Consider the following 25,184-nt stretch of genomic DNA (forward strand, 5'->3'; position numbering starts at 1 on the left):
CTCTGATTGGCAGATTATTTGCTGTCCTGGCTACTTTGACTTTCAGATAAAATAGATATTCCCACCTCAGGGAGCTGTGTTCCCCTAAATCCTAAAACATATAAGGCAATGGTTATCTTACAAGCAATACTTATTTGGGTAAGTCTAACATGTTAAAGCTTAGATTTAAAGATACAACAAACTGCTCTACCCTCTGGATAACTTAATGGTAAGATAACCATAAGGTATTATTATATAGGCGGATAGATGGAGAATTTTCCTGCTGGGGAATAGAGGAGGGGGGGATATCAGACAAGAGTTGGTTAAACCTATCTTTGCTCATGTTATTCATGCGGTTGTATTCATTATATATCTTATACATTTCATGTCTTTCTTTTAATCATTTTAAACTTTACAGAAAGTCAACAAACTTAGGGCCTCATTTTCCAAGGAGTTACCGCGGGTGATAATTCCGCAAATCGCGCTAACAGCCGTTTACGCGATTTGCGAATGCAAATTTTTAATTTTGTATTCAGGGGGCGGAGCAAATGTAAAGTAGGGAGGATTTATCGTGTGCCGCGAAACAGCCGCAGTGTTAGCGCGACTCCTAACGCGGCCAATAACTACACCTCTTTGGCCGGTAAAGGTTTATCGCGGTTCACGATGTTTCCGTATCCTGGGGTGGGGAGAGAGAGAGAGAGAGCAATTCACATATAAGACAAATCATGTGGTATACTGTATAGTATGCTTCTTCTATGATATCCATGAAAGAAATGATCATCAGCATCCAAAGGTTTTTGTTGACATAAATTGCAATCGCATGCGCAAGGTTCCAATGTCTCTTGAACTAGAAGATAATTGCTGGACTGAACTACCTGGTCTCAGATATTTTGAGCTCGAGAATTTGCAATGTGTAGATGAGATGAAAAAACCGGATGAACGTCTTGTAAAGACCGCCAATTTTTTTGAATAATCTTACTTGCAGCTGCTGCTAATGGTGAATGTCTCATAACCATAGTACGATGGTTAGAATCCTCAGATGCTGGTTCCAAAAAAAGGTTGTCTCGGTTATTATACAACGCTCTACGATATGCATTGCGTACACAGGAAGGCGGATAGCCCCTGTCCAGGAAACGGACAGCCATGTCCCTGGCACGATCTTTGAATTCCTGTCTTTCAGTGTACAGCCACCTAAGTCGAAAGAATTGGCTGACTGGCAAGTTTCTTTTGAAATTTGTTGGGTGTGCACTGTCGAAACGCAATAAATTTTTGCATTCTGTAGGTTTATGGAAAATACTAGTTTTTAACAAGTTATGATGTTTACTAATCAGTATGTCTAAGAAAACAATTTCAGATGCGTGATAAGAAATCGTGAACCGGAGTCACGTTCAAAGAGAATTTAACAATTGAAAAAAATCGAGTAAGATTGAAACTGTGCCTTGCCATATGACGAATATGGCAAGACTCGAATATGGAATATGGAATATGCGAAACATGGGACCGTGTTGGGCATGAATTCATTTCGACTAATGGGGAAGTAGTGCACTTTTTAAAAATAATTTATTGTGAAATGCTTTAAAAAAATCCTTAAAAAATTGGACCAATGATTAAAACCGTACCCCTTTGATTTATTGATGGAGCATATTTAATGCTCTAAAAGATATTAAAATCTGGGGTTTATATGATGATCCCATAGAAGAAAATCATTTATGTGTTATTTTTGGTGAATACGTGTTTGTTGTATTTTATTACTTTTTCGTATTATCCACTAAGGCTTTTTCTATACTATTGTACGTTCCATTGGCCTCTACAATGTCTCATATACAATGGGAAAGCACTTTAAGTTTTTCTCAAGATCATTTGAATGAAGCTCTCAAGGGAGTGTCCTTGTTTTCTGATAATTCTCTTGAGGAGTTGGCTCCTAGCAGGTCTGAAATGGTGGCCTTAAAGAAGCAATTGGTCCACACTGATTTACATAGTGCAACTTTAATTGAATATTTGAAGCATTAACATATACCTAGAGGTCTTCGCATTGTAAAATAACCTAAAGTATATACTGAAGTTCCTGAATTTCTTGAGAAATGGTCCTTTATTTTGAATAAATGCTCTATGGACCTTATGCTTTTAATTGTTGAACAAGCGCAGAAAAATTCAGAGGAACTACGTATTAAGACACAAGAAATGATGGAAACTCAAAAAGGATACGGTCCTTGATACTTTTGATACTAGTCTTCAGGAGTTTCAGAAAACAATGGACAAATTTAAAGCAGAGGTTAAAATGATGAAGATTACTAAATTTAGAAGAGATGAGGCTGATTATAAAAAGGGGCCAATCTATTCATGGTTGGTTCCTAAAAATCCACAAGGTGGAAAACATGTGACATTCAACCTCTCAGACAGTTCATCGGGAAGCGATGAAGAATTACCATCAGGGGACTACTATCAACCAACCAGAAGAGGGTATGGATCTCGGAACAGAAGACAGGGTATGCAAAATCAACCATCTTCCGAGTGGGAGAAACCCAAGACGAGATCACAGCATCAGTCGGATTACTCCATCGAATGGGAGAAACTGGAAACGAGATCTCAACATCAGCTAGATTATCCTCCACCATAGATAAATCTCATAAACAAATGAACTCAATGTCCAGGACAGCTGTTTTCAATATTTCTGGACTTCCATGGTCAGAGCAAGAAGAAGAGATTCTTTACAAAGGGCTTAATTTTGTTCCCTCGTCCAAACACGATCTTTTCTTGTTTCGCTGTAACTTCTTTCAGTTCATTCGGCAACTTCACTGTGCAGCATTTTTTGATAGTATGCTTGAACACATGAATAAACAAGCACAAGAGGTGTCATTAGTAAAAAATAAAATCTACATGGTGTCCACCGGTGTCGGGTGACTCAACAATTGTTACTTTTCAAAAACTGGACTTGCGAGATATGGAAGTATTAGAAAATAAAAAACAACATATATATTTCAATCTATCTCATGAAGAATTTTCTACTCTACAGGAGATGGGCTGACGAAGAGACATTGGGCCTCATTTTCTAAAGTATCGCAGGCCTGCGGGACTTTAGAAAAATGTGGTAATGAGGGGCGGGGGGCCGAAACGGGGGGGCGGTCCTGCACTAGCCGGCAGTGATCGCACCTCTGCGGTGCGATCGCTGCCGGCATCGTGCCCAATAACTACACCATAAAAGGTGTAGTTATTGGGTGCGAAATAGGCAGTGAAAAGGCTTCTTACCTTTTCGCTGTCTGCACCTTCTTCGCAGGGTCGGCCCCAGTGATGCCCCGACTCCTCCTCTTCTGGGGCTGACTTTGCCCCGATGACGCTAGCGCACGTTTGCACTAGCAGCGCAGCACTAGCGTTAGAAAATGAGGCCCATTGTGATTAAATCGGCCGATAAGGGCGGCGTGGTTGTCGTCCTTAGCGAATCTCAATACTCGCAGGAAATCCTATGCCAACTCTTTGATGCTCGATTTTATCAACCTATTTCCAAAGATCCAACATCATCAATTATGGAAGAGGTGGCGCATTTGGCTAAAGAAGGGTTTGAAGAAGGATTTCTAACTAAGGCCGAACATGATTTTCTGACTAAGAAGTATCCACGAGTACCAGTACTGTATATAATATATAAAATCCATAAGTCTTTGGATAACCCGCCGGGACGTCCGATAGTCTCGGCAAATGATTCAGTACTGGAACTAGTCTCGATTTCGCTGGACAAAATACTGCACTCTTAATTCCACTGGCACCATCGTTTATCAAAGATTCTTCCACCATGATTCAGTTTCTTGATTCCTTACAAATAGATCTGAATTCAGTCCTAGTCACTCTGGATAATCAGTCAGGGGTAGATTTTAATAAAGTACGCCCGTGCGTAGTTTTGTTCGCGCACCAGGCGTGAACAAGAGTATGCCCATTTCCTGGACAGGGGCTATCCACCTTCCTGTGTACGCAATGCATATCGTAGAGCGTTGTATAATAACCGAGATAACCTTTTTTTGGAACCAGCATCTGAGGATTCTAACCATCGTACTATGGTTATGAGACATTCACCATTAGCAGCAGCTGCAAGTAAGATTATTCGAAAACATCATCCGGTTTTTTCATCTCATCTACACATTGCAAATTCTCAAACTCAAAATATCTGAGACCAGGTAGTTCGGTCCAGCAATTATCTTCCAGTTCAAGAGACACTGGAACTTTGCGCATGCGATTGCAATTTATGTCAACAAAAACTTTTGAATGCTGATGATCATTTCTTTCATGGATATAAAACTGTACCACCTTCAGAATTCACATATAAGACGAATCATGTGGTACACTGTATAAATTGCTATATGTGGTATACTTGTAAATTGCTATATGTAGGAATGACACAGCGGAGCTTTCGAGTCCGAATGACAGAACACAAATCTCACTTGAAAACACGAAAGGTGGAAGCCCCATTGGTTGAACATTTTCTGCAATTCGATCTTCAGATTCAAGATTGTAAGTGGACAATTTTGAAGAAAGTGTTACCTCATTGGCGAGGTGGAGATAGAGCTACTCATCTCTTTCAACAAGAGCAAAAATGGATTTTTAAGCTTCGTACTGTGGTCCCTCGAGGACTTAATAAAGAAATTGAATGGATGGCGTTTCGTTGAAAGTGTCTTTTCATTTTTTCCTAAAAGTCCTTCAAGTGATTTCTCATTAATGATTGTTTTGGACTTAGTAAGTTCTCTTTCAGGTAGTTCTGTGAATGCATCTTTCATATCCCTGCGCATGGAGTCGCCATGCTTACGTCAACACGTAAGTTCTCTGTCAGGTAATCTCTGACAGCCCTTTAAATTCTCCCTGGTAGAGCGTATCGTAGTTATGTCATCACGTACAAAATTCAAAAATTGACTCGTCAACTTAGTAAAAACGTTGAGTTTGTAGCGGTTAAAAATGCTTTCTGAAGAAACAAGCAGCCACGTCAATTCATATACATTTTTTCCCATTATAAACCTTGTTTTACATTATTGAGACATTAAAACATACGTCTATTGTCAAACACTTCAAAAAATCCCTAAAAACACATTTATTTCAATCTGCTTTCCATATATCACACACTAAATAACATAACTACTTCTCCATCACACAGGGCACAAAATTATTATATATTGATTTATTTTTTATGTAAACTATTCATTGTTTTAGATTTTTATTTTTATTGTATATTTTTGTAATTTTGAGCTTTTATAATTTGATAATCTTTATGTTCTTTTAAATTTAAATCTTTATTTACATTTGTTTTTTTATTTAGTTATGTAAACCGTTTTGATTAAACACTGTTTGTAAAGACGGTATACAAACACTTTTAAATAAAATAAATAAATAATAAAATACAGAAAAATTTCAGGACTGAAAAGAAAAGAAAGAACTTTTTGGACTCTGAAATATGCTGATTCCAGTCCCTGAAGCAGCAGCTCTGCGATACGTGGTACCGTGTTGGGCATGAATTCATTTTGACTAATGGGGAAGTAGTGCACTTTTTAAAAATAATTTTTTGTGACATGCTTTAAAAAAATTCTTAAAAAATTGGACCAATGATTAAAACCGCACCTCTTTGATTTATTGATGGAGCATATTTAATGCTCTAAAAGATATTAAAATCTGGGGTTTATATGATGGTCCCATAGAAGAATATCATTTATGTGTTATTTTTGGTGAATACATTTTTGTTGTATTTTATTACTAGCTAACATGGAATAGACTTAGTTTTTGGGTACTTGCCAGGTTCTTATCGCCTGGATTGGCCACTTTTGGAAACAGGATGCTGGGCTTGATGGACCCTTGGTCTGACCCAGTATGGCAGGTTCTTATGTTCTTATGAGTCAGGGTTATTGATACAGGTGAGGCACAGCTGGTGGAGGTTCTTTGGTGTTAATACAGGAAGATACAGAGACAAAGAGGTAGAGTTAATAAACATGTGGATAAAGGTGAACCGGTAGATGTAGTGTACTTGGATTTTCAGAAGGCGTTTGACAAAGTTCCTCATGAGAGGCTTCTAGGAAAAGTAAAAAGTCATGGGATAGGTGGCGATGTTCTTTTGTGGATTATAAACTGGCTAAAAGACAGGAAACAGAGAGTAGATTTAAATGGGCAATTTTCTCAGTGGAAGGGAGTGGACAGTGGAGTGCCTCAGGGATCTGAATTGGAACCCTTACTTTTCAATATATTTATAAATGATCTGGAAAGAAATACTACGAGTGAGGTAATCAAATTTGCAGATGATACAAAATTGTTCAGATTAGTTAAATCACAAGCAGATTGTGATAAATTGCAGGAAGACCTTGTGAGACCGGAAAATTGGGCATCGAAATGGCAGATGAAATTTAATTGGATAAGTGCAAGCTGATGCATATAGGGAAAAATAACCCATGCTATAGTTACACAATGCTAGGTTCCATATTAGGTGCTACCACCCAAGAAAGAGATCTAGGCGTCATAGTGGATAACACATTGAAATCGTCGGTTCAGTGTGCTGCGGCAGTCAAAAAAAGCAAACAGAATGTTAGGAATTAATAGGAAGGGTATGGTGAATAAAACGGAAAATGTCATAATGCCTTTGTATCGCTCCATGGTGAGACCGCACCTTGAATACTGTGTACAATTCTGGTCGCTGCATCTCAAAAAAGATATAATTGCGAAGGAGAAGGTACATAGAAGGGCAACCAAAATGATAAGGGGAATGGAACAGCTCCCCTATGAGGAAAGACTAAAGAGGTTAGGACTTTTCAGCTTGGAGAAGAGAAGGCTCAGGAGGGATATGATAGAGGTGTTTAAAATCATGAGAGGTCTAGAACGGGTAGATGTGAATCGGTTATTTACTCTTTCAGATAATAGAAAGACTAGGGGGCACTCCATGAAGTTAGCATGTGGCACATTTAAAACTAATCGGAGAAAGTTCTTTTTCACTCAACGCACAATTAAACTCTGGAATTTGTTGCCAGAGGATGTGGTTAGTGCAGTTAGTATAGCTGGTTTTAAAAAAGGATTGGATACGTTCTTGGAGGAGAAGTCCATTACCTGCTATTAATTATGTTGACTTAGATAATAACCACTGCTATATTACTAGCAACAGTAACATGGAATAGACTTAGTTTTTGGGTACCTGCCAGATTTTTATCGCCTGGATTGGCCACTGTTGGAAACAGGATGCTGGGCTTGATGGACCCTTGGTCTGACCCAGCATGGCATGTTCTTATGTTCTTATGAGTCAGGGTTATTGATACAGGTGAGGCACAGCTGGTGGAGGTTCCTTGGTGTTAATACAGGAAGATACAGAGACAGAGAGGCAGAGCCAGGGTTATTGATATAGGTGAGGCACAGCTGGAAGAGGTTCCTTGATGTTAATACAAGAAGTTACAGAGAAAGAGAGGCAGAGTCAGGGATATTGATACAGGTGAGGCACAGCTGGTGGAGGTTCCTTGGCATTAATACAGGAAGGTACAGAAACAGAGAGACAGAGTCAGGGTTATTGAGCTAGGTGAGGCACAGCTGGAAGAGGTTCCTTGGCATTAATACAGGAAGGTACAGAAACAGAGAGGCAGAGGCAGGGTTTTTGCTACAGGTGAGGCACAGCTGGTGGAGGTGTTAATAACAGGAAAATAGAGAGAGAGAGAGGCAGAGCCAGGGTTATTGAAACAGGTGAGGCACAGCTGGAAGAGGTTCCTTGATGTTAATACAGGAAAGTACAGAGACAGAGAGGGAGAGTTAGGGTTATTGATAGAGTTGGGGCAATGCTGGTTTTGTCCCCTTTGAGTAACAATAGGAATGTACAGAAATAGAGAAGTATAGTCAGAATTATTGTTAGAGGTGGGGCATAGTTTGTGGAAGCTCTATGGAGTTAATAACAGGAAGGCTCAGAGACCAGAGGCAGAGTCATGGTTACTGACAGAGGTGGGGCACAGCTGGTGGAGATTCCTTGGTGTTAATACAGGAAGGTACAGAGACAGCGAGGCAGAGTCAGGGTTATTGACAGAGGTGGGGCACAGCTGGTGGAGATTCCTTGGTGTTAATACAGGAAGGTACAGAGACAGCGAGGCAGAGTCAGGGTTATTGATGCAGGTGATGCACAGTTGGTAGAGGCTCTTTGGATTTAATAGGAGGAAGGTACAGAGACAGAGACGCAGAGCCAGGGTTATTGACAGAGATGGGGCATAGTTTATGGAGGCTCTTGGAGTTAATGACAGGATAGCACAGAGACAGAGAGGCAGAGTTATTGTTCCAGGTGAGTTAAAGCTGGTGGAGGCTCTTTGGAGTTAGCACAGGAAGGTCCAGAGCCAGAGAGGCAGAGCCAGGGTTATTGACAGAGGGGAGGCACAGCTGCTGGGGGCTCGCTGAAATGTTCCTGATCTCACTTTGATGTCAGAAGTTTATTTTTAGTTTCTGGCTTCAGTCTTGAAGCCTCACTGTAACTGAGAAGAGTATTTGCCCTCTCTCCTCTCAGGCTGCGTTTATACCGCTCCTGGAAGTCGGAAGCTTGCCAGATAGGAGGTTTGTGGTCTCCTCTCAGTCCTGCCCGCTTCGCCTGTTTGGGCCTCCTTATCGTAGTAGCAGGGGGGGTGCAGAGCTGTGCCCGTGCCCCTCGCTCCCCAGTAAGCTCTTCTGTCCGGGGATAAGAGAGGCCGCGATGCTCGGTAGCTTGGAGTGATTGCCCCTGCCTCCCCTGTCAGAAAAGCAGGCGGAGCGCCTCCGGTCTCTGTCCCAGGGGTTGCCAGGGATGCAGTGAGTGCAGAGTCGCGGAAATCATTAGCTGTGATGATTTCCAGAACATCAGCTTATGATGGCAATGACCTTTCACTCGAGCAGCCTGCCCCAAGCTAAGCCGGGTCCTTTCGTGGCCGGAGAAAGAACGAATTGCACTGCCGCTGGCAGCAACGCGTCTTAAACGCCCGCTGCAAAATAAAGCTTTCTCGCAAGTGCGCCGGAATTGGACGTTTTCTGCAATGGAGTCGCGGTTTTCCCGAAATGGACGGCACCAGGGTTTCCTTGCACGGGCCCCGCTTTCCGAACGCGCCTCCATTTCTCGGAAACGGGAGCTGGGTCGGGAGGGGAGGGGAGGAGAGGAGAGGGCAGGGGGAGCCCTAGACATGAAATAAGAGAAGAAGGGGGTAGCAGGCAGGCACCTGCCGTGCTGCTCGGGGGCCCCCCCAGAGGGCCCCCAGAGGGCGGAGGGCTGGCGCTCGGCTCCCGGGCTGTAGGACAGGAGCGCGCCCTCCGGCTCCGGGCTCCCGCACGGGGGGACGGGGCAGGCTGCGCTCAGCGCTCAGCGCTCCTCTCAGCAGCGCCGCCGGACCTCCCTCACCCCCCTCCCTCCCCCCCGCCCGCTCCGTACCGCATTGCCGTGGTGCAGGGGGTGACTGCATTGCGCTGGGGCCGTCAGTAGGTGGACCCCCTCCCAGGGAAATAAAACAACCCGAGCTGCAGCTTGAAGCCCCTGCTGTCTGCGAGCACAGCCCAGGTAAGAGCTCCGGCCACCCTGGCACTGCCCGCCCGCCCCGGTGCTTGGCATCGGGGGACGAGCGCCGCTGCCAGGCTGCTCCCTGGGAACGCCGGGGTCGGCTCCGGGGATGGCGGAGCTTGCAGCGCCTTTGCAGAGAGGCTGCTCCCGGGCTCTGCGCTCCGCTCGCTGCCCGCCCAGGCCCCCCCGACCTCCCCGGGCTTCTCGGCTCCTTTCCCCCCGTGGGGGTGGCCCACGTGCAAGGTCCCTGGAAGCGCAGCGGGGCTATTTTGGGCTTCTTCCTTTTCGGGACTGGGCACCCCAGACAGAGCCGGGCATCGGGCCCCTCAGGGGAGTAGCACTGAGGATTTGGGTGGATGCCATGAAAAAACTTTTTGTTTGGGGGGTGGGGGGCGTTGGCTTCCAGCTCGGTCAGAACCGGCCCCTTTACCCTTCATTTGCAGCCACATGGGCTTCCTAACTCCTGCTTCATATCCCCTCCCAGCTCACCAGCGCTGTTACTGCAGGGATCCTCCTGGCCACGGAGCCTGCTCACCACTAGTTGTCGCTGTTCAGCAAGGGCTGGGCTTCCCCTCTCTCGGGGGGTGGGGGGGCTGTGAAAATCGCCTTGGCACTGACAGCGCCCCCAACCCCCACTGGTCCAGGAAGCAAAGCCCCGATCTGGGGGTGGAAGCCAGCAGCTGGTAGGGGGCTCTGGACCTCAACTTAGCAGAGGCATCGCCTGGTGCCGGAGCCTGCCCTAATCTCCCAGACGTGACTGTGGCAGCCCCCACCTCACAGCATCCCCTTTAGCTATAAAGCCCTCTCAGTACAGCTGATACTTACAGTGAAAGCCAAGGCGCATGGACATTTCTTTAAAAGTGTTTACAGATCACGTGGAAGTGCGACCCTTTCTAGAGAGGACCCGAAGCCATCGCAGCCCTTCATTTCAAGAGGGTTAAAGGAAGGATTTCTTTTGGGCCTTTATAGTCTCTGGTGTATTTTTTTGTTTTTTTATCTCTTACATCGTCTTCTCTTTCATCCCCATCACAGCCTTCGCAAACCTCTTGCATCGTCTTAGCTCTTGTCATCCCCAGAAAGGAAACAGCTGGGAGAGGATGGGGAAGGAGAAGACGCACATCAACATTGTGGTCATTGGCCATGTGGACTCCGGCAAGTCCACCACCACTGGGCACCTCATCTACAAGTGTGGAGGGATAGACAAGAGGACCATCGAGAAGTTTGAGAAGGAGGCAGCCGAGGTGAGTCTTCTCCTCACACTACCCTGGCAGTGCAGGAGGCTTTGCTCTTCTTTTGTGTGCAGCTAGAAAATGCCCCAAGAAGTACCTCCCATTCCACATCTGAAAATCAGCTTGGCCAAGGCTTAGGTTTTCTTGTGTCCTTTTCCCTGACAGTTTCATTCACTGCTCCCTTCCCTCAGCCTAAGGGAATATGGGCTTCCCCGCAGTGGAACATGGTCCTGGGGGTGACCATTGGGTGCACAAGCCTTCAGAAATGGAGAGAGCATGATGGGATAGTCGTCAGGGCTTCGTACCACCAAGCTGGAGACCTGGACGGGACAGTGGGCTGGGGTTTCTTTTTCTGGTGTTGCTAGGGCTGTAGTGCTATTGAAAGACTGGGTAGACCTGGCAGGGTGGGCCGGTCTTTATCTGCTATCATTTGCTGAGTTACTACGGGTTCTGGCAGGGGGGAGGGACAGCCAAGCACTGCTCTGATGGTGGTCCCTGGTGCTTGGCCATTTGGCCCATAAGCTTGGGAAGGCCAGCACTCACTGACCGATGCATGAGAGATCCAAGAATCAAATGGGAGGGAGTAAGGACTGAAAGATGCCTTGCAGTGCAGGCTAAACAGAAGAAAATCATAAACTGCAGCCTAGAGCTGTTGGAAAGCCCCATCCGAATGCCTTTACAGTGACCGGCGCCTGATAACGCCATCCTGTCAGCTTGCACTCATGAACCAGTGGGACCTCTGACCTGTGTTGTCTCATAGGAACATAGAAAACGAGTGAAGACAGAGGCAGCAACGGCCTCTGCAGGCTGCCCATCACCATCTCCTACCTCTCCGCACCTTTCCCTGCCTTCTCAATCCTTTTCCTATCCTTGCCCTTCATCTCTGTCCTTGGCAGACCCAAAATTCATGGCATTGATGTTCCCCACCTCCTCTGCAGACCCTGAGCTCTTCAACTTTGCTTCCTACAGAAAAAACCAGGTCCCCTTCCATGTTAAAACCAGACTTCCTCATACTCCTCTAAGTTTAGATTTTAAGCACAGTCTCTCTCTCCATGCAGGCCCCCTGTCCTGAGGGATTCATCACTCTGGGCAGCTCACGCTCATGCTCTCTTGCAAGGACCGTGCAGTTGTGCCAGGTCTGGAGCTGTAACCACTACCTTGAGCAGGTTACCCCCAATGCCTGCTTGGAATAATAGTGCGGTCCTGCCGTGTTTGGGGTGTAACTGTGGTCCTGTACAGGTTACCTCAGTGCCTGCTTGGAATAACAGTGCGGTCCTGCCGTGTTTGGGGTGTAACTGTTGTCCTGTACAGGTTACCCCAGTGCCTGCTTGGAATAACAGTGCGGTCCTGCCGTGTTTGGGGTGTAACTGTTGTCCTGTACAGGTTACCCCAGTGCCTGCTTGGAATAACAGTGCGGTCCTGCCGTGTTTGGGGCGTAACTGTTGTCCTGTACAGGTTACCCCAGTGCCTGCTTGGAATAACAGTGCGGTCCTGCCGTGTTTGGGGTGTAACTGTTGTCCTGTACAGGTTACCCCAGTGCCTGCTTGGAATAAGAGTGCGGTCCTGCCGTGTTTGGGGTGTAACTGTTGTCCTGTACAGGTTACCCCCAATGCCTGCTTGGAATAACAGTGCGGTCCTGCCGTGTTTGGGGCGTAACTGTTGTCCTGTACAGGTTACCCCCAATGCCTGCTTGAAATAACAGTGCGGTCCTGCCGTGTTTGGGGTGTAACTGTTGTCCTGTACAGGTTACCCCCAATGCCTGCTTGGAATAACAGTGCGGTCCTGCCGTGTTTGGGCTGTAACTGTTGTCCTGTACAGGTTACCCCAATGCCTGCTTGGAATAACAGTGCGGTCCTGCCGTGTTTGGGGTGTAACTGTTGTCCTGTACAGGTTACCCCCAATGCCTGCTTGGAATAACAGTGCGGTCCTGCCGTGTTTGGGGTGTAACTGTTGTCCTGTACAGGTTACCCCAATGCCTGCTTGGAATAACAGTGCGGTCCTGCCGTGTTTGGGGCGTAACTGTTGTCCTGTACAGGTTACCCCAATGCCTGCTTGGAATAACAGTGCGGTCCTGCCGTGTTTGGGGTGTAACTGTTGTCCTGTACAGGTTACCCCCAATGCCTGCTTGGAATAATAGTGCGGTCCTGCCGTGTTTGGGGTGTAACTGTTGTCCTGTACAGGTTACCCCAATGCCTGCTTGGAATAACAGTGCGGTCCTGCCGTGTTTGGGCTGTAACTGTTGTCCTGTACAGGTTACCCCAATGCCTGCTTGGAATAACAGTGCGGTCCTGCCGTGTTTGGGGTGTAACTGTTGTCCTGTACAGGTTACCCCAATGCCTGCTTGGAATAACAGTGCGGTCCTGCCGTGTTTGGGGTGTAACTGTTGTCCTGTACAGGTTACCCCAATGCCTGCTTGGAATAATAGTGCGGTCCTGCCGTGTTTGGGGTGTAACTGTTGTCCTGTACAGGTTACCCCAATGCCTGCTTGGAATAACAGTGCGGTCCTGCCGTGTTTGGGCTGTAACTGTTGTCCTGTACAGGTTACCCCAATGCCTGCTTGGAATAAGAGTGCGGTCCTGCCGTGTTTGGGCTGTAACTGTTGTCCTGTACAGGTTACCCCAGGGCCTGCTTGGGAGCACAGTGCTGTCCTGCCGTGTTTGGGGTGTAACTGTTGTCCTGTACAGGTTACCCCAGGGCCTGCTTGGAATAACAGTGCGGTCCTGCCGTGTTTGGGGTGTAACTGTTGTCCTGTACAGGTTACCCCAATGCCTGCTTGGGAGCACAATGCTGTCATGTCATTTTTTGGCTAGATCATGTTCCAGAGATGCATTTTCTTATTGTTCATGCAAACCCACCCTAACTAACGTCAGGCTGCTATGTGACAGGGGGCACCAGAAGCCCCCTCCCGCCCATTCAGGGCCCAGTAGCAGAGGGAGGAGGCAGGCTGGAGGGCTGTGCATTCAGGCCGGCCTGCCAGGATCGGCAGGGAACGTCTATTAATAGTCTATTGACTCCGAGCACAGCGACTCCATTTTCTGATGCCGTGTGCTTGGAGAGCTTTCCTCACTGGCTGGCAGTGCTAGGAAATGGAGGGCCTGCCTGAGAGAGAGAGAGCAGCCACGGCCCGTTCCCCTCCCCCTCCTCCCCTGCATGATCTGCCATCTCAGGAGATCACCAGGAATATCAGGTGTCCCCTCTGAGGCCTAACCTTTCACAGAGAATGCTATTGTGCAGGGCTGGATACAAGAACCTGGGGCAGGGGGAAAACGGAGGATGTTTCATCCACAGCTGGACCTGCAGCTGGACCTCTGCCGGGATTTGGTGTCAGGCAGCCTCCCCGACTGAATCCTGAAGCCACACATTTACTTTTGATGGGGGGGGGGGGGGGGGTGTGTGATGCTGAGCTCGGTGTGACAGCGGCACTGGGCACAGCAAAGCCATGTGGGAAGCTGAGGACAAAGTTTAAAGGAGAACTGCCTTTCTCAGAGGCTGCGTCCAGCGGGAGAACGGATCCTTCCAGCCCTTCCCAGCAGTGAGATCATGCCCCGCCGGTAAGATCCCTCTGTCCCAGAGCCGTCTGAGATTCCCAGCCAGCCATGGCTCCGCACATCTGTACACCTCTTGCCTTGAGTCGCCACAGCTGGATTTGGCCCTCTAAGCACCGGGCAGTATCATTTCTCAGGGAACGGTTTGAATCTCCTCCTAGGTGCAATCATGTATTTATTATTTCTTTAGTCAGCAGATCTTTTTATTATTCTGTCTCATGCCATGAATTTCTCAGTGACAGAGGCAGAGAAGACAGGACGGGCTCTGTTAAGAGGACAGCCAGCTGTGAGGCACCCTGTCCAAGTTACAGAACTGATGTTGTGCTGGGGAGGTGGAAGGCTAGAAGGATTAGAGCAGCTTCGTCTTTTACTTAATCCTCTCTTTTCTGACCTGCAGATGGGTAAAGGTTCCTTTAAGTACGCTTGGGTACTGGACAAGCTAAAGGCCGAACGGGAGCGAGGTATTACCATTGACATCTCCCTCTGGAAGTTTGAAACCACTAAATACTACATTACGATTATTGATGCACCTGGACACAGAGACTTTATCAAAAATATGATCACCGGCACCTCTCAGGTGAGACACGAAACCATCTGAGGCATGCAAGAGAGTAAGTCTTTCTGAAGCAGAGACCAGAATGGGAGGAGATTCCCTGTAGGGCTGTGCAGAGTAGGAAAGGCGAGAGTCTCTGTACTAATGTGTGTGTCAGTGCAGGAGGAGAGAGTCCCTGCAGCGCTGTGTGTGGCAGTGCAGGAGGAGAGAGTCCCTGCAGCGCTGTGTGAGGCAGTGCAGGAGGAGAGAGTCCCTGCAGCACTGTGTGTGGCAGTGTAGGAGGAGAGAGTCCCTGCAGCGCTGTGTGTGTCAGAGTAGGAGAAGAGAATACCTGCAGGGCTGTGTGTGTCAGTGCAGGAGGAGAGAGTCCCTGCAGCGCTGTGTGTGGCAGTGCAGGAGGAGAGAGTCCCTGCAGCTCTGTGTGTGGCAGTGCAGAAGGAGAAAGTCCCTGCAGGGCTGTGTGGCAGTGCAGGAGGAGAGAGTCCCTGCAGCGCTGTGTGTGGCAGTGTAGGAGGGGAGAGTCCCTGCAGCTCTGTGTGTGGCAGTGCAGGAGGAGAAAGTCCCTGCAGGGCTGTGTGTCAGTGCAGGAGGAGAGAATCCCTGCAGGGCTGTGTGTGTCAGTGCAGGAGGAGAGAGTCCCTGCAGGTATGTGTGTGTCAGTGCAAGAGGAGGATCCCAACAGGATTTTGTGTGTCAGTGCAAGAGGAGAGAGTACCTGGAGAGCTGTGTGTGTCCGTGTAGAAGGAGAGAGTTCCTGTAGTGCTGTGTGTGTCAGTGCAGGAGGAGAGTCCCTGCAGGGCTGTGTGTGTCAGTGCAGGAGGAGAGAGTCCCTGGAGGGCTCTGTGTGTCAGTGCAAAGGGAGAGTCCATGCAAGTTTTTGTGTGTCAATGCAGGAGGAAGGAGTTCCTGTAGTGCTGTGTGTGTCATTACAGGAAGAGAGTCCCTGGAGGGCTATGTGTGTCAGTGTAGGAGGAGAGTGTCCCTAAAGTGTTGCGTGTGTCAGTCAGAAGGGAAGAGTCCCTGCAGGGCTGTGTGTGTCAGTGCAGGAGGAGAGAATCTCTGGAGTGCTGGGGTTATCAGTGCAGGAGGGTGTATTGAGCTGCTTTTATTTACATTGAGGAAGGTACATATGGGAAGCTGGAGGGCTGGAGAGGCTGTAACTGGTGAGAGTCTGTTTTTGCATGTTATTGTGCCCCCTGAGTGCAGTACACATACACAGTGCATGGTGGCATGCATGCCCTTGTGAGTGCCAGGGTCCTCCCATTGTTCAGCACCAGTGCCCCTCACCCCTGCTCATTGGTTTCCTACCTAGGCAGACTGTGCTGTCCTGATCGTTGCTGCAGGCGTAGGAGAGTTCGAAGCTGGTATTTCCAAGAATGGGCAGACCCGGGAACATGCCCTGCTAGCCTATACCCTGGGGGTCAAGCAACTCATTGTTGGAATTAACAAGATGGACTCAACTGAGCCGCCGTACAGCGAGAAGCGCTACGATGAGATTGTCAAGGAGGTCAGCGCCTACATCAAGAAGATTGGCTATAACCCATCCACCGTGCCCTTTGTGCCGATCTCCGGGTGGCACGGGGACAACATGCTGGAGCCCTCTCCCAACGTAAGTGCCTCGGTTCTCTAGGTCATTGTGCTAGACATGGGCTTTAATCAAGGGGGCATAACAATTAATTAATTAAAGAACGTAAGTGGACCCCTCAGAGAAAGTGAGAAAGGACTTGCGGACTCTCGACTTCCTTCTTCTTTTTTCTTTGTGCTTTCATCGTGTTCCCTGAGATGACTCCCAGCTGGGGTAAGGGACAAATCTAAAAAGAGACGGAAGCTGTGTGGGCCTACATTAACCCCCCACCCCCCATGGTTCTGCTTGCAGGCTGGCATCTACGGTGCAGCCTCACCGGGCTTTGCTCCCCTACGTGCACGCCCCCTGCCTCTCCCAGCCGACGAGCTGAAACCACGCGACCCAAAGCCCGTACGATGACTGGCAGTGCGTCCCTAGCTTCAATAGATGCGCAGTCATTTTGTCGTTGTAAGCCATAGCTGGCATCCGAGGATGCCACTGAAAACATGGGTTGCCATGGAGATTCCCAGCCGTTTATCTGCACCATTAATGACTCCTGCAGCACCTCCCCTTCCCCCAGGGTAGCTGGGTCAGGAGCCTCCTTTTCCAGTCTGCTCTGGGATTTTGTGCCGGTACTGGCCAGGGAAGACAGACTCGTTCCCTGGGCGCAGAGAGCGCCGCTCATGAATGTCTGCCTGAACGGGTGGGGGCTGGGTGAGACCCTCGATAGCAGGAGGGGCAGGGTCAGCTTGGCAAGCACTCAGTGCCATTTCAGGCCCCTCAGATGAGAATGACTCATCCGCCCCATTCAGCAAGAGGCAGCAACTGGAATTCAGAGCCGGGCAGCTGCTGGAAGGATCTGGAAGGACTCCCATTCTGTGCCTAGCTGGGAGTCCTAGGAAGCAGAATCCATTGTGATTATCATCAGTGTTCCTATTCTTTCCTTCCTCTCTTAATTAACAATTGTTTAGGAAATGCTAGAGAAATACAAGGGAGGGCCACCATATCAGGAGACTGATGACCCTTTCATGGTGTCAATATTCAAAGGTTAAGGCACTTTTTCCATGGATAAAAATAGGCCTTCCTGGTTCAGTAGGTTTATATATAATAGAAAATAATGTGTGGCAACAATATATTGGTCAATATATACTAAGAACAGATTTTTATTTGTGAATGCACACACATCAGTGGTACATAGTGCCAAGCACAAAAGGATTCAATCAAAGTGTGAAATAAGGACCCCCTTAAAAAATCTTTTGTTAATATATATTGACCAGAATATTGTTTGCCACACATTGGAAGAAGGATCCATCTGAAGAAAATAGGATAAAACATAAGCATTGTCAAGTTAATTGTAAAACATTGATAAGACAGGCGAAGAGAGAATTTGAAATGAAGTTGGCCATAGAGGCAAAAACTCATAATAAAAATGTTTTAAAATATATCTGAAGCAAGAAACCTGTGAGGGAGTCAGTTGGACCATTAGATGACAGAGGGGTTAAAGGGACTCTTAGGGAAGATAAGGCCAAAGGCCATTGCAGAAAGACTAAATGAATTCTTTGCTTCCGTGTTTACTAATGAGGATGTTGGGGAGATACCAGTTTCGGAGATGGTTTTCAAGGGTGATGAGTCAGATGAACTGAGGGGGGATATGATAGAGGTCTTTAAGATCATGAGAGGTCTTGATCGAGTAGATGTGACTCGGTTATTTACACTTTCGAATAATAGAAGGACTACGGGGCACTCCATGAAGTTAGCAAGTAGCACATTTAAGACTAATCGGAGAAAATTCTTTTTCACTCACCGCACAATAATGCTCTGGAATTTGTTGCCAGAGGATGTGGTTAGTGCAGTTAGTGTAGCTGGGTTCAAAAAAGGTTTGGATAAGTTATTGGAGGAGAAGTCCATTACCTGCTATTAAGTTCACTTAGAGAATAGCCACTGCTATTAATTGCATCAGTAGCATGGGATCTTCTTAGTGTTTGGGTAATTGCCAGGTTCTTGTGGCCTGGTTTTGGCCTCTGTTGGAAACAGGATGCTGGGCTTGATGGACCCTTGGTCTGACCCAGCATGACAATTTCTTATGTTCTTGTGTTCTTAACTGAAACAAATCACTGTAAACCTGGAAGATGTAGTAGGCCAGATTGACAAACTAAAGAGTAGCAAATCACCTGGACCGGATGGTATGCATCCTAGGGTAATGAAGGAACTAAAAAATGAAATTTCAGATCTATTAATTAAAATTTGTAACCTATCATTAAAATCATCCATTGTACCTGAAGACTGGAGGGTGGCCAATGTAACCCCAATATTTAAAAAGGGCTCCAGGGGCGATCCGGATAACTATAGACCAGTGAGTCTAACTTTAGTGCCAGGAAAAAAAAATGGAAACTATTCTAAAGATCAAAATCGTAGAGCATATAAAAGACATGGTTTAATGGAACATAGTCAACATGGATTTACCCAAGGGAAGTCTTGCCTAACAAATCTGCTTCATTTTTTTGAAGGGGTTAATAAACATGTGGATAAAGGTGAACCGGTAGATGTAGTGTATTTGGATTTTCAGAAGGCATTTGACAAAGTCCCTCATGAGTGGCTTCTAAGAAAACTAAAAAGTCATGGGATAGGTGGCGATGTCCTTTCGTGGATTACAAACTGGTTAAAAGACAGGAAACAGAGAGTAGGATTAAATGGTCAATTTTCTCAGTGGAAAAGGGTAAACAGTGGAGTGCCTCAGGGATCTGTACTTGGACCAGTGTTTTTCAATATATATATAAATGATCTGGAAAGGAATACGACGAGTGAGGTTATCAAATTTGCGGACAATAAAAAATTATTCAGAGTAGTTAAATCACAAGTGGATTGTGATAAATTGCAGGAGGACCTTGCGAGACTGGAAGATTGGGCATCCAAATGACAGATAAAATTTAATGTGGACAAGTGCAAGGTGTTGCATATAGGGAAAAATAACCCTTGCTGTAGTTACACGATGTTAGGTTCCATATTAGGAGCTACCACCCAAGAAAGAGATCTAGGCGTCATAGTGGATAACACATTGAAATCGTCGGCTCAGTGTGCTGCGGCAGTCAAAAAAGCAAACAGAATGTTAGGAATTATTAGAAAGGGAATGGTGAATAAAATTCAAAATGTCATAATGCCTCTGTATCGCTCCATGGTGAGACCGCACCTTGAATACTGTGTACAATTCTGGTCGCCGCATCTCAAAAAAGATATAGCTGTGATGGAGAAGGTACAGAGAAGGGCAACCAAAATGATAAAGGGGAAAGGAACAGCTCCCCTATGAGTAAAGGCTGAAGAGGTTAGGACTTTTCAGCTTGGAGAAGAGACGGCTGAGGGGGGATATGATAGAGGTGTTTAAGATCATGAGAGGTCTTGAACGAGTAGATGTGATTTGGTTATTTACACTTTCGAATAATAGAAGGACTAGGGGGCATTCCATGAAGTTATCAAGTAGCACATTTAAGACTAATCGGAGAAAGTTCTTTTTCACTCAACGCACAATAAAGCTCTGGAATTTGTTGCCAGAGGATGTGGTTAGTGCAGTTAGTGTAGCTGGGTTCAAAAAAAGGTTTGGATAAGTTCTTGGAGGAGAAGTCCATTAACGGCTATTAATCAAGTTTACTTGGGGAATAGCCACTGCTATTAATTGCATCAGTAGCATGGGATCTTCTTAGTGTTTGGGTACTTGCCAGGTTCTTGTGGCCTGGTTTTGGCCTCTGTTGGAAACAGGATGCTGGGCTTGATGGACCCTTGGTCTGACCCAGCATGGCAAGTTCTTACGTTCTTAAAGGATACAATTACCTTCTATTTGAAAATCAGTCTGATTTGTGTGCGACACATGAGGCTGTAATACCAGGAAGAGCTCAGCTCGGGGGCAGCGAGTGTGCGACACATGAGGCTGTAATACCAGGAAGGGCTCAGCTCGGGAGCAGCGAGTGTGCGACACATGAGGCTGTAATACCAGGAAGGGCTCAGCTCGGGAGCAGCGAGTGTGCGACACATGAGGCTGTAATACCAGGAAGGGCTCAGCTCGGGAGCAGTGATTGTGGGACACATGAGGCTGTAGTGCTGGGAAGGGCTCAGCTTGGGGGCAGCGAGTGTGCGACACATGAGGCTGTAATACCAGGAAGAGCTCAGCTCGGGAGCAGCGAGTGTGCGACACATGAGGCTGTAATACCAGGAAGGGCTCAGCTTGGGGGCAGCGAGTGTGCGACACATGAGGCTGTAGTGCTGGGAAGGGCTCAGCTCGGGAGCAGCGAGTGTGCGACACATGAGGCTGTAATACCAGGAAGGGCTCAGCTTGGGGGCAGCGAGTGTGCGACACATGAGGCTGTAGTGCTGGGAAGGGCTCAGCTCGGGAGCAGCGAGTGTGCAACACATGAGGCTGTCGTACCAGGAAGAGCTCAGCTCGGGAGCAGTGATTGTGGGACACATGAGGCTGTAGTGCTGGGAAGGGCTCAGCTCGGGAGCAGCGAGTGTGCGACACATGAGGCTGTCGTACCAGGAAGAGCTCAGCTCGGGAGCAGTGATTGTGGGACACATGAGGCTGTAGTGCTGGGAAGGGCTCAGCTCGGGGGCAGCGAGTGTGCGACACTTGAGGTTATAGTGGTGGGGAGGGCTCAGTGCAAGGGCAATGAGTGTAGGACTCATGAGGCTGTAATCCGGGGGAGGGTTCAGCTTATGGTGGGGGGGTCATGTGGGACCCAGGAGCTTGTAGTAGTGGGAAGAGCTCAGCTCAGGGGCGGCTCAGTGAGGGTAGGACCCATAAGGTAGCAGCTGTGGGGGGAGAGGGTCTCACCAGAAGGGCAGTGAGTGTGGATTGGTTCAGCCTGGGGATGGTGAGTTTGGCACTTTTAAGACTGTAGCTCATGGGAGGGCTTAGCCCAGAGGCGCTGCGTGCAGAATATTCTACCCGTGCAATGTACGAGGTCTCGCCAGACGTTAGCAGTTTTGATTTAACATAGAAGCACAGAAATGTGGCATCAGGAAAAGGCCGCTCGGCCTACAGTGAGTCTACCCGTCCTCCCCAACTAATTCAGCTTTGCAGTCCCCATCTCTCCGTCAGAGACCCCCTGTGCTTGTCCCAGGCTCTCCTGGGTTCAGATTCTCTCCTCGTCTCCACCGTCTCCATGCATGCAACAGCTTTCTGTTAGGAAATATTTCCTGATATTACTGCTGAGTCTATCCCCTTTCCCCTCCTCGGGCATGGATTCCTTGGAGGTATGTGAATGTCTCTCTCATATTTCCCCATCTCGCCTTCCCCCTCTGCATACACGCTGTGTTCTCTCTGGCAGGGAGAGAGAGAGGGAGACGGAAAAACAACGAAGCTCTAATTCCAATCCAGAAGACCAGATATGCCACAGAAAGTTAAAACTTTCTCACAAACTCTCTTTCACTCCTTGTATTATCTTGTTCGGAACTGACCCTTGCGATGTGCAAATCTCCCCTGCTGGAAGCCTATTCCTGCATCACCTGATACCATTGCATTCCCTTTTATAAAAAGAACATGGCTGCCAGCCAGGCCATCTCAGCCGTGCTGCCAGGAATGTTCCAGAAAGCTGGCCCTGCTCCTGCCTCCACCTACCCCTTTCTATTCTGCCCTCAGGAAAAAGGGTTTGGGGGAATGGAGGTCAGACAGCGTCCCATGCATGGTCAGTAAGCTTCCCATCCGCTCTGTCTATACTGAGTGTATGCAGGGCTGCCACTTTCTAGTACACTGCAGCTAAAATTCTCTGCAACGTCTTATTTTTCCTGTGTGAGGTTTGAGATTGTCCTGCTGTGTCTCTGAACAGTGGCAGTAGTCCTCCTCATGGGGTGTGTGTGTGTATATATATATAGTGTAGAGTTCTCCGGGTCTGTGCCCAGTGCTGTGTTTGGGGATTTGATATGGGAAGGGGAGCTGCCACAACGAGCATACAGATACTCGGCAGCACAGGCCTACGGTGCTGGTACTTGTAGGGCCCTGAGAGTCCTGCCTTTCAAACAGTGCTGGGATTAGGAATCGAGGCCGAGACTGCCTGTTGTGAATGTCAGGATTTAGGGACACTTCGAACGTCGCACAGTCCCTGGAGCAGAGTTAGATGCGAGAGAGAGAGAGCCATGGTGATGGTGCAGTCATTTCTGCTGGCAGCAGGCGAGGTTTCATGCCGTTGCAGCTGTCTGCAGTGTGGTAACTAGGGGAGAGGGGCAGGGATACGCACACAGTGCTGGACACATCACGCAGAGGCAACGATTCCTAACAATTGGCTGCCATTGTCACACGGTGCTTTTCAACAAGGCACGATCTCAGATTCTCTAGAACAGACAGACAAACAGCCATACTCAACAGTAAAACTCAAGTTACAGTGTCTAACAGTGCTTTTCTGGTGCCTGATCAGTTTTCAAATGCCTGCGAAGCAAATCTTTTTACCTATTTATAGCTGAGATTAGAGTGAATCTGAGTTACAAGGAAATGACGTGACCTGCCCAAGGTCAGAAAGATGTATATGGTGGACAAGTAGAGCTGAGGGACGGGGAGAAACAGAAAATGTTGACAGCAGTAAAGACCAAAATGGCCCTTCCAATCTACCCAGTTTGCATAGATGCACACTGAAACTCCCTTATACAACAGTATACCAACTCTCCCTTCCTCATAAGAAATTGCCATACTGGGTCTGACCAAGGGTCCATCAAGCCCAACATCCTGTTTCCATCATTGGCCAATCCAAGTCACACGTACCTGGCAATTACCCAAACACAAGAAGATCCCATGTTACTGTTGCCAATAATAGCAGTGGCTATTTTCTAAGTCAGCTTGATTAATAGTAGGTAATGAACTTATCCAAACCTTTTTTAAACACAGCTATACTAACTGCACTAACCACATCCTCTGGCACAAATTCCAGAATTTAATTGTGCGTTGAGTAAAAAAGAACTTTCTCCGATTAGTTTTAAATGTGCCCCATGCTAACTTCATGGAGTGTCCCCTAGTCCTTCTATTATTCGAAAGTGTAAATAACCGATTCACATCTACCCGTTCTAGACCTCTCATGATTTTAAACATCTCTATCATATTCCCCCTCAGCCGTCTCTTCTCCAAGCTGAAAAGTCCTAACCTCTTTAGTCTTTCCTCATAGGGGAGCTGTTCCATCCCCTTTATCATTTTGGTCGCCCTTCTCTGTACCTTCTCCATCACAATTATATCTTTTTTGAGATGCGGCGACCAGAATTGTACACAGTATTCAAGGAGCGGTCTCACCATGGAGCGATACAGAGGCATTATGACATTTTCCGTTTTATTCACCATTCCCTTTCTAATAATTGCTAACATTCTGTTTGCTTTTTTGATCACCCACAGCTCACTGAGCCGACGATTTCAATGTGTTAGCTCTATGCTTTCTGTCCTGCCTCTCAAATTCCCACCACCACTTCCATCCAAGCATGGCCAAAATCTACCAGAATGATACCTTCCAGCACCTCTGCTAGCAAACCATCCTGGGTCTTGTTATTCCCAACCCTGTTTCCCATAAGACCAACACCTAAATCAACAGCCCAGCCCCCTTCCATGCCCCATTACGTTTTGTAATAATCCCCAATCCTTACAGCCACTAAGGTTAGTGAGGCTGCTGTAAAAGGTTCAGCCTTCCCATGCTCAGAGCAGTCCCGGGGTTTAAACCATGGTCCTTCCATGCAGGTCACCCCAGTCCTCTTGGAAGGCAGATGCTGTTGTATTACAGCGCTTTCAGGCTGAAGCAATCTCGTGCGCTCAGGCTAGCGCACAGGTTAACCCGCAGTTGGATGCGCATTTTGGATGTGTGTCCATAACCCCTGATACAATAAGGGGAGCAGTGCATCTAAAACACGTGAAGCTAATAGCACTCATCACACGTAAATGCCAATTTGAAGAGGCTCTTAGCTAGTACCATCCAAGCTAAAAAAAAAACTTGCACCCAATGCACACATTTTAACCCTTAAAAATGAATGGCAACCCCGGAGCTGGCATTAAGTCTTGAGGTGCTCCAAAACCTGAACAGCAAAGCAGAAAATACTGCTTTTCCGTGGTTCCTCTGACTTAATATTATTGCGATACTAAGTAAGAGGAAACACAGAAAGCAGCAACATGAAAGAAAGAAAAAAAGTCTTGGCAGTGGTCAGGTTAGGAAAACGGACGCTCAGTTTACGAGCATCCACGTTCCTGGCTGTGGCTGTGCGTGGCTTAGGGAAACGGACGCTCAGTTTACGAGCATCCACGTTCCCGGCTGTGGCTGTGCATGGCTTAGGAAACAGACGCTCAGTTTACGAGCATCCACGTTCCTGGCTGTGGCTGTGCGTGGCTTAGGGAAACGGACGCTCAGTTTACGAGCATCCACGTTCCTGGCTGTGGCTCCTCATGGCTTAGGAAACGGACGCTCAGTTTACGAGCATCCACGTTCCTGGCTGTGGCTGTGCCTGGCTTAGGAAACGGACGCTCAGTTTACGAGCATCCACGTTCCTGGCTGTGGCCGTGCATGGCTTAGGAAACGGACGCTCAGTTTACGAGCATCCATGTTCCTGGCTGTGACTGTGCGTGGCTTAGGGAAATGGACGCTCAGTCTATGAGCATCCACGTTCCTGGCTGTGGCTGTGCATGGCTTAGAAAACGGATGCTCAGTTTACGAGCATCCACGTTCCTGGCTGTGGCTCCTCATGGCTTAGGAAACGGACGCTCAGTTTACGAGCATCCACGTTCCTGGCTGTGGCTGTGCATGGCTTAGGGAAACGGACGCTCAGTTTACGAGCATCCACGTTCCTGGCTGTGGCTGTGCATGGCTTAGGGAAT

General features: G+C 47.5%; 1 protein-coding gene across 1 annotated transcript in view; it reads left to right on the forward strand.

The window, feature by feature from the left end:
• Window positions 1-9,316: 9,316 nt before the first annotated feature.
• The window catches only part of EEF1A2 (eukaryotic translation elongation factor 1 alpha 2), a 33,462-nt gene continuing 17,594 nt past the window's right edge, over window positions 9,317-25,184 (forward strand). The window contains exons 1-4 of the mRNA XM_029612456.1: window positions 9,317-9,475; window positions 10,508-10,716; window positions 14,647-14,826; window positions 16,115-16,411. Of these exons, the coding sequence (XP_029468316.1) occupies window positions 10,573-10,716; window positions 14,647-14,826; window positions 16,115-16,411 (621 nt within the window). The 5' untranslated portion in view covers window positions 9,317-9,475; window positions 10,508-10,572. The remainder of the gene's footprint in view (window positions 9,476-10,507; window positions 10,717-14,646; window positions 14,827-16,114; window positions 16,412-25,184) is intronic.

Source organism: Rhinatrema bivittatum, chromosome 8 (genome assembly GCF_901001135.1).
Source record: "Rhinatrema bivittatum chromosome 8, aRhiBiv1.1, whole genome shotgun sequence".
Classification (NCBI taxonomy): Eukaryota; Metazoa; Chordata; class Amphibia; order Gymnophiona; family Rhinatrematidae; genus Rhinatrema; species Rhinatrema bivittatum.